This window comes from Acanthisitta chloris, unplaced genomic scaffold (assembly GCF_000695815.1).
Source record: "Acanthisitta chloris isolate BGI_N310 unplaced genomic scaffold, ASM69581v1 scaffold10650, whole genome shotgun sequence".
In the NCBI taxonomy this organism is placed as follows: Eukaryota; Metazoa; Chordata; class Aves; order Passeriformes; family Acanthisittidae; genus Acanthisitta; species Acanthisitta chloris.
Genome location: NW_008651078.1, coordinates 6229 through 16458, shown reverse-complemented (window position 1 = coordinate 16458; position 10230 = coordinate 6229). Strand labels below are relative to the sequence as shown.

The 10230-nt window shown below is 38.6% G+C and overlaps 1 protein-coding gene across 1 annotated transcript in view; it reads right to left on the bottom strand.

Moving 5' to 3' along the window:
* Positions 1-1342: 1342 nt before the first annotated feature.
* Positions 1343-10230, bottom strand: part of LOC103799274 (transmembrane protein 180-like) — a 12373-nt gene continuing 3485 nt past the window's right edge. The window contains exons 3-6 of the mRNA XM_009071584.1: positions 9003-9157; positions 7512-7595; positions 6407-6550; positions 1343-1472 (exon numbers count right to left, since the gene is read on the bottom strand). Of these exons, the coding sequence (XP_009069832.1) occupies positions 1343-1472; positions 6407-6550; positions 7512-7595; positions 9003-9157 (513 nt within the window). The remainder of the gene's footprint in view (positions 1473-6406; positions 6551-7511; positions 7596-9002; positions 9158-10230) is intronic.

The window sequence follows — 10230 nt, the reverse complement described above, 5'->3', positions numbered from 1 at the left end:
GCTCAAACCTCTTCACTAAATTATGCTAGTGTCCCCCAAAATGCAGGGCCAGTTCTTACCCTGCTTTTCCAGGTTATTGGCATGATAAATGAGGAGCCTTGGAAATAGACTGGCTCAGCACTTTAAAACTCTGCATCTTCTTGCACTTTCAAGTGCCTGGCACTCTGAGAAAGGTGTTTCTAAAATTATGTTTGCCCAGGCAAAACCAAGAACAAAAATGCAGTGATTATATTATGCTTAAGGTATCGATTGTTACACAATTACACACTGGATATACTGTAGGAAAAATAATATTAAACAGGAATATTGTAAACACACTGATGTGTCTTACCATTACATGTGTGAAATAAAGACAGGGCTCAATATTTCTGAACTTTTGTCAAAACCCCTTTATCTTATAAAAATCACAAGATCTATTTCAAAGCTTGACTGAAGAGACTTTGGTAAGAATTATTATTAAATAACTTCAATGTGATTAACTAACTTCAATTACCCTCAGTTGTCAGCACAGTGATGTGTTTGCCAGTGTAAAACTATTAAGCAGATAGAGTTAGATTCAGTGTGTGCTTAGATTCATCCACCTAATCAAACACTCCTGCACCCACACACAGATGTTTCTCCTGCCACAATAACATTCTGCAGGAAGGACTTACAATATTGTACCTTCAAAATAATTTTCCTGTTTGAAGCCAGAAAACTGCATCTACCTTCCACTAACCAGAGATACTCAGAAAGCCAGTGAGGACTTATGGAGCTTTTTCCATATGCAGCACCACTGAAAAGCATTTTAATCTTTTTCTTCTTTAGCCTGGCACAGACTTACAGAGGGTAGTTAATTCCTGTTGGCTCCTGCTGTGGTAGCTGTCAGATTTGTCTTATATTGGCCAGCTAGATACCATCTACATTTGTCTCTTCCTGTCCCTGCCATCCATGAGGGATGTCCACCAAGACCTTCCAGATTAGCTTCAGGGATTTGCCATTTTACCAGCATGGCAAAATTAATCCCCCAGCAAGCTTAAGAAAACACAATTCCCTTGTATTTCAGATGCTGGGTTGGACTTCCTTTATCTGATCTGCGATATCCATTCTTCAAATGACTTAATGGCAATGAGTATACACCAGAAATTACTTTCAATAAAGTAATGAAGGATAAAACAAGAACGAGAAACAACTCTGTGTAGGCTCAGCATTAGGGCCAAGTGTGACTTCAAAGTCTATACAGGCTGAAAATGCAACTTCATGGAAACAGCTCAAAGTGTGTTTTGTCTTGCAGTTTTAAAAACATCCTGAAGCTCCTTTGTGTTGAGTCCAGCAGAAGAGGTGCTGCCCCATGGTGATGTGCTCAGCGCAGAGCTGTCAGGTGACTGCTCTGGATGGAAAAGCGAGTCCACGTCAGGATCTGTGTGACTCCAATGCACAGTGGAACCAGACAGATCAGATGGAACATGGCATCGTGGAGACCCAGAAATGACCTGGTGAGACAATGAGAACACAGCCTTCAACAGGGTCAGTTCACACCAAGCACTCGTTAGACACACACCATACACATGTTACTCTGTGCAGTCAGTTCTATGCGAAAGAAACATAAATGTATCAGATATCAGATGTATTTCAACTGTATTTCTTAATTCTACATGCAAATATGTATTTCATGTTGCTTTCTCCTTTCACAATAGCTGGGAGGAAATCAGACAATTAGTACATGAAGAATCAATTTTAATACACACTGTAGGCAACCCAAGACATCCTGTTCACTACTTTAGTGCTCATCTCTATCATGTCATAGAGAAACCAATTTGAGCAGTATCATCCAATTAGGGAGGAGAACATTGGAAAAATCCAGACAAGAAAGCAAAGCAGAAAATGGAAGCAAACATTTTAATATGAAATTATTTTTCAGTTCAAACCTGTGCTAGCTACTCACAGAGTGTTGCTTTGGTTGCTGAGTGCTAGATGGAAGTAATGATCAGTGCACAAAATTCAGGTGTGGTCTAAAGGGCTGCCTGAAATACCAAGGCTCATTTTGTTTGGTTTTAAAACAAATGATTACCAGATAATATAAGCCATAAAAAGGATACATGTGAAATTAACACTCGGTTTTCATTTATTCTAATGGATTCATGGCATTGCCTCATCCAAATCTTCTCTAATGAATAAGAAATTAAAGCACCAAGAAATATGAATCAAAAAAGAAAACACAGGCATTAAATGTGCTCCCTTTTATGAACAGTATGGTTTCTGACAGCTCAAAGCTTGCATTTCTGCATTCATCTAGTAGCTGGAATCATTATCTACTGGCATTCTGTTAATTATTGGATTCTAATTACTTAAATATCCGGAAAGTCAACTCAAGCTGAGAAACAGCCCCTAAATGAACCTGCTCTCCATGAGGCAGTTTATGCTACTTTCTAATTTTTTCCTTAGCATTCAGGGATGAGATGGGAGACTCACAGAACATCTCTGGACATGATCCAAAAAAACCTGAAATCTGTGAAGAAAAAAAGCCAACCCCACACAAGCTTTTGAATAAAACCTAAGAGTTGCTCAGAATCAGAAAAGAATCAACTCATGTCTCACTCCATTTAACAGAAAAAATGCTTGTAACTTCCAACACAGCCCAGATTTATTCCTTAGCACATACACATGCTCATAAACAATCACAATTTATCTCCAGTCATGTACATGCTAATGCTGCATCAGAAAACAAAAAACCACAGGCTCACAAGTGAATTACTTAATCACTTGGGCAATTGCATTTCAGCCTGGAGTGCTCTCTAGCAGGCCACTGGTCCAGAGCCAGTGCTTATTGGCAGTGACCATAATTCACCATTTGGACGTTGGTTACTGGCCTGGATTCAATTGCCTTTCCAGTGCACCTACAAGGAAACAAGGGCCCATGTCACTGTCACAACTGCACCACTGACTGCAGCAGCAAAGCTACAGACACATTTCTTACCTACCTAACGATGACAACAGGACTAAGACTTAGTCAACAGGATGTTGGGGCTTGTATTTGGCCTGTTCTGCACACTAAAATTATTCCACCTTTACACACAGACTCCAGGAAGGACAAAATAAGAAAGAACATCTGCAAAATCACTCACACTAGTGCAATCCTGACTTGGTTTCACTGGAACAGTATTGATTTAAGAAAATAATATTACCTATTGTACTGTAAAACCTTAAGTTACTGTAGGAATTATGAAAAATATCTACAGTACACAGAACAAGGAATGGGAAAATATTTCATCAGGGAACTGTGATAAATCAAGACAAAAGCTCAGATCTCATCATAACAACAGCTCAACAAGTGACTGCAGGAATTTCCATGTCTACCTTTTCTGCACATGCAGGAATGAAACATAAGATGTTTCACTGAACAGCCCTAACATCACTCTGAATAGAATGTCATCTAGTCCAGTAATTCAATGTGAAAGCATTAACAGTTTCAAGTGCCTTCAATAGATAATGAAGAGTTGCTGCCAAACAACTGCATTCTGAAGAAAGAATTTGAACAGCACTTCAAGAGAAGTTGGTGGCAGTTGCAGAGGTTCTCCAGGAGAGGGAGGTTTTAAACTAGAGATCTCTTCCATGGCAAAAAACAAGCCAAGCCAAACAAAAAACTCGAAGAAAAACCAGCCCCGAAGCCATATAGAGCAGGTAATGCTTTGCTGTGATGATGGAACAAAGGAAAAATCCACAAACCAGGACCACTCTATCTGCAACCTATTGCTCGAATTTTACAGCTATTAAAAAATAGTTTCTTAACTACTTTCCACTACAAAGTGTTAACTGCTGTGTAGTGACCACATTTCCTAAGGATGTGGTGTAATGTGTGAGCAGAGGGGAAGGATCACCTTTGACCTTCTGGCAATACTTTGTCTAAGGTAGCCCAAACTACCAAACTTCTCCAGCCTGTGGAGATCCCTCTGGATGGCAGTGTGACCCTCTGAGCCACACCTCCCAGTTTTGTGTCATCACCAAACTTCCTGAGGGCACATCCTGCCCCATCATCCTGATCATTAACAAAGATGTTACACAGGACTGGACCCAATACAGACCCCTAAGGCACACTATTAGTTATTGGCCTCCAACCAGACTTCATGGCACTGATCACCACCCTCTGGGCCACTCAGTTTACAACTCATCTCACTGTCTGCTCATCCAGTCCACAGTTCAACAGCTTGTCTGTGAGGACCTTACAGGAGATGGTGTCCAAGGCCTTACTGCAGCCCAGGGAGACAATATCCACTGCTTCCCCTTGTCTACCAGGTTGGTCAGTTAATTGTAGAAAATTATCAAGGTGGCCAACCATGACTTCCCCTTGGTGAAGCCATGCTGACTACTACTGAAGACTTTATTGTCCTTACTGTGCTTGGAAGTGGTTTCCAGGATTAGCTGCTCCATCCTTGTTGCTATGGTTTAGCTTTCAGTTCAATAAAAAAAATAAATAATTTAGAAGGCAGCAAATAGTTTATGGGTTTAGATTGCAACTTCTCTCTTCTCCCAGGAAACAATATTGCTGGAATTCTTATTTATTCAGGGCCCAAACATTTTGTTAATGCAGAAAAAGGGCCCTCTGTGCTATCTTTCTTCACAGTTCACTGCCACTACACCTAATAAAGCAAATGCTTTCCCAAACACTTAATAGATATTGCCAGCTCTGGAGGAGGAGGAAGGACACAGCTGAGATTGTGCTGGCATGGGCCACAATACTTCATTATGTATAATTCACATGTGTGAAGTTGTTGGGATTTTTTTAAACAGTTTGAGCCCATTTTAAACAATCTCCTGTATTCAGTTTCTGTTTGTCCTCAAACAACTTTGTCCTGGGGTAAGGCTCTCTTAGCTGTCTGCCTGTGGCTGAAATCTGAAATCAGCCTGTAGGTTTTAAAATATATATAGGTAATTTTAACACAGTCAATGGTCTGAGTACACTGCCATGGGCAAACTGACTCCTAGGAACAACTGTGAGTGGTCTGATCTTTGTGGGCTGTGTGTCCATGCTGAACTCCATTTGCAAAGCAAAGGACATGCCCATTCACACATACCTGTACAGAAAACACAGGCAGGCTGCTTCATGTGCAGGAAATTATTTTGGAAGAGATGGGTAACTAATCTTGTACCTTTATGCTGTTCCTTTCCTTAGTGAAATAAATCAAATTTCAGCATGACTCAAGGGAAAATACAGGGTTTAGAGCTCAAGCATTCGAAGTATTTCAACTCTATATACAATAAATTTATTGTTGCTATAGTCCAGGGGCTACTTACTGGGAAAAAAAAAAAAGATTTATAACTACTGTGATTTAAAATCCAGCCACAAAGGGATCATTTCTCTGATTGAAAGGGACCAGGACTGCAGTTTTATGTTTCAAATCCAAATTTCTGTGATTCATCAAGATGAGTGTATTCAGCCCTCTCATATCCACATCCAGTTCAACCTCCTACTCCTGTGCAAAAGCCACTCATCTTATTTGACATTATAATGAGGAAATAATCTTCTTATCACCTCACTGGCTATCTACAGAATGCATTAAAATAAAAGTAGCTGTTCTCACACACAGCCTCACACTCGAGCTGCCTTTGCTTGTGTCAGGATGCTTTTCTGAAGACCACCTGTTGTTCTTTCATGTCATGCTTGTCCTCACACATTTTCTTAGAAAATTCCTCAAATATGGGACACTCTCCCACCCCTAGGTGATGCACAAACCTTTCTCCTTCAAGAGCTCTCTCCACAAAAGTTCATATACAATTGTCTTCTATGTATTTTTTAAGGTTTTTACTCAAAATCCAGGAGAGCGATGTAGTTCTCAGGAGATTCATGTTGTTCTCTCAAGTAAATCCTAATCAAGACTAGTTTTTACCTTTTTGTCCTGACTTCAGTTATTCCTCATGTTGGTACTTCCTCTTGATGGTCATAAATAAACAGCCTATGACCCTGAATGTACTGATTCCCTGTTCATTTATTTTTTAAAAGCCCACATATGTTCAACAGGCTAACCAGCCACCACAGCTTTCTGCTGTGCTTTCAGGTCTCCAGGGACTGCAATGAAATCATTAGCATTAAAATGGCAAGTAGCATTGAAGCCAAAATTATACACTCCTACTTGAGGCAAATTCCCTCCCTCCAGTGATTAAATTCCTTTCTCTCACACTGAAGTGTGAGCCCTACTGGGATTATATGTTTATGGAAGTAGGTTTATGAGACAAACAAAATGCAGGAGCCAGGACAACCTGGATCTTCGTAACAAGTATTAGGGGATCTCAAACATTTTTTTTTTCTTTGTGACAAAACAGGGGAAATAAAACATTTCAACTACTGAAATGTATCCTTTGCTTTTCAAAATTAGATATCCTCATGTGTATTGTTCACTTCTAAGACTTACAGTATCCCTTTGGACCCCACCTTGGATCAGGTTGACCCACTGCATTATTCAAGTCCTCATATCCAAATTGATTCAGGATTGTAACCACAAGCATCGGAGCCAAGGATTGGGCAGGTTTGGTAAATAAAGCATTGGTCCCAAAAACCATAGAGGAAAGTGGTGACCTAAAATATTTAGGGGAAAAAAACTCAAATTAATGTACAACACAAAGTTATTAGTGTAATACTTACAACAGTGATTTTCAAAATCCTGTTAATGTGCGAATGCTAAATATCATGATCCTGAGCTTTGTGCAGTTCACACATTACAGGAAACAGAGCAGCTCTCCTAATGAAATTTAAATTAGGAAATGAAAGGTAATAAACCTTTGGGGTATATATAGACAGTTTGGCCCCAGTGCACTAAAGTTCAACTTTGGGCTCATTGAGTGATTACTGAAGTTAAGTTAGAATGAACAGTGCATGGAGTATTAATTAGAACTTAACGATTTTATATGCATGAGGTCAGAGAAGGAATTTTTTTCCTCATCAAAGTAACAGCTCTCACCTTTGAGGGGCAAGTTCTTTAACACAGGGACCAGGACTGAATCTGCACCAACATCAACACTGACTGAACAAACAGGAAGCTATGTGCACTTTGATAACAATCCAGAAGATCCCTGAGTTGCAATATGCTATCCCACGCTAGGTTTTATCAATTTTATTTCAGGGAGATAATAGCAACCAGTTAGACTTTGAAATTTGTCCTTTGGGTTCCATAGGCAAAGCTTTCTAAAGACCTTTGCCATCTTCAGAGGGCCTTCAGAAAATTCCGTGAGTGACAATAGATGTGTAGAGTTATAAAATAATTAAATTGAAGCTCACAAAAATAAAACCACAAGACTTAGTTTATATTATGATATAATATAAAGTAGTAGTGACCTCATAATCTGTTTGAATTACGGAGGTAACTGCAGGAAATTTTACTCAAGTTCTTATATTTACTTATGCTAAGTTGGTCTTACAAAAAGAACTTCTATATGAAGGATCTCAAATCATTTCCTGTCTTTGATTTGACATAAGTTAACTTATGAAAGAGTAACAAGGCAAACAGCATATTTAAAACAAACAGTTATGCCTGACTTACCTCCTTTTGTGCTTTATTAAATCTGCATCAACAATATCTGCCAAAGGCAAATTGAACAAACTAAATGAAGCTTGTACAATCACCCTACAGAAAAACAAAATATTTGAGATGTACACAGCTCCTATATTCACTTTCATAATGACACTGTAAGTAACATTCTAACACACAGACCCAAACACTGACATTTCTGCAAACATGCCAAGCTCAGACTTTCCTTAAAACATGGTGATTTACCTGTTTAAACAGGTGAAAACATTATTAGATCTATTCTTAGCTGAGAATTGGAAATCAATATGTAAACCTAAAAGGTGAGGTGGGGTTTCTGCCTCTTGTCCTGGACACTGGTCACGAATAGTTGCTTGACATTATCAGTAAATGACATTTGAAATGTCTAGGAGAAACGAAATATCTTAGAAAATTTGCTCTGGAAATCAGAAAAAGATATTTTACTAGGACTACATGGAAGACAAACTTCAAGGTGGGAGAATTAGAATAGTAAGAATATTTTATATGCATTCCTGTATTTGTATTTACTACATATATATGCATTTCAACACACACATAAAAAGTTCTTAACAAATTGGCAAATGAAACAACAAACTCAACTATTACAATTTCTATGTCTTCTTAAATTTTGGGTGTGATGAGCTTTTACTAACCAGAGGCTTTGAACAATTAGCACTTGAAACAGACAGTCTTTAAGTACCTTAGAATTTTTTTCCTGGGAAAATCAAAATACATCTTCATCATTTAAAACATGCAGACAAGGAAATTCAATTTACTGTTCACAGGATTCAGTGTTACATAGCCCAAGACTGCAGTACTGAAAATCAGAATGAAAACAGGGGAGGAAAAAAATAAAGATGAAGAAAGGGAGGGCAGGAAAGAGCATGTAGAAAATCAGCAGTGAAACAGCAAATGAAGAAATAAAGCCACACTGCTCTAACAATATTCTGATACAAACAGCTGTTAGTTTTAAATAAGGCTTTCCATGTATCATCATCTACTGTGAAAGTACTACTACTTGGCATTGCAGTGCTGAGTGCCAGGGAAAATGTGACTCAGGAGGTCACACCACTTCACCTCACAGACACCTGAGTTATCTGTTTGTTTGCAGTGAGACACACAAGTGTTCATGCAGTTCACAACGAGGTCTGAGCTTTCCTGGCAGTCTGCTGAGATCTTCTGTGTCTATGTGGCTGACAAGAGATTCTGCTACTGTTGAATCTCATGTTAAAGTGGCTGCAAATTTAAATACAGTTCCTATTTAAGGCTTTTTTTTTTTTTAAGCAGAAATTAAAAGCTGAAGCAGAATAAAAATGAAAGCTGAAAAAAGTTATAAGTGGAGTTTCAGCTTTTCTGATGAGCAAAACAGAACAGAAAGAAAACCATAAAAGCAGTGGGAAAATCTTCATGGTATAAAAAAGCAAGTGCTCACTCTGTTACAACTCTTCAAGCTGTAGCTATGAACAGGGGAGTGCATTTACTTACATATTTGTTGTGAGATAAAAAGCCAAGAGATAATAGTGTTCTTGCCCAAGAATAAACATGACAGCTGCAGCTACTCCTTCATAGTAAAAGGAAAACAAGATGATTCTGTAATAACCAAACTTCTTCAACCAAGCATGACTGAGAAGAACAAGGCACTGAAAAGATAATATATACACACACATGATGAAAAGATACAGCACAGTGTCTCAAGCATTAGGAGAGCTATAAAACACAGACCAGGCATAAATTACTACTACCCATTAAAGACTAAAAACCCAACCAATTACCCTAAGAAGTTCAACCCAAATGAAAAAAATGGAAATTGAATAAAGGGAACTGTCTAGTGGCTCATTCTATGCTACCTCCACCAGGTACACACAACAACTTGCCAGCTGAGCACTGCTCTATCCTGAGGAAAACACTGTTTTCCACACTGCATGTTATTTAATGCTCCTGATCTTTACTCTTGACATCCCTGAAATAAGTAACCTGGCAGTAAGTTAACTGTGCATCAAGCATCTTACCATGGGAGTTTGAACTGCTGGTAAGAAATATTGTCAATAATTATTTTTTCATTATTACTATTTTCACTGATATTTACAGAAATCAAGCATGACTGAAGCTGACAAAGCAAGCTCACCAAGACAGCTTTACCTAAGCAAGGTAGAGGCTTTCCTAGCAAGCAGAGCAAGGCAGGTGCCAGTGGACAGTGTGTGTGGCTGAATTTTACTTTAGCCAATCTTAGCAAGCAGCAGATTCTGAGAATCCAGTGACAATCCAGGCAAACTCATGAAAATGGTATTCAGGGTTTATTATAGCATGAACAAAATGTAAGTTCTTCCATATTGTTCCTCCCTTTCTGCTTTAAATAGGACATTTTGTAATGAGTTATGTTCTTTTCATTATATGAGCTAATGTAACCATCTGTATATACATGGTCCTCATCACTCTCACAAAAACACAAACCCTACAAAGACACACATTTTCTCCTTTCTTCTGTGTTACAGAGATGAACTGTGTAATATTCAGATGAAGGACAGGAAAGAATTCTCCTTGTACACTTGTTCCCACACTGACATGCTTTAACATAACAAATAAAACCATGATGCTACGGTCAGACAAAGATCACCATGGCAAATGCTATTGTAAAAGAGCTCAAGATTTCTACTTCAACTCATGATCAGGGAGATAAAACTAACCTGGAAAGTTGGTATAAGGACAAAATCTT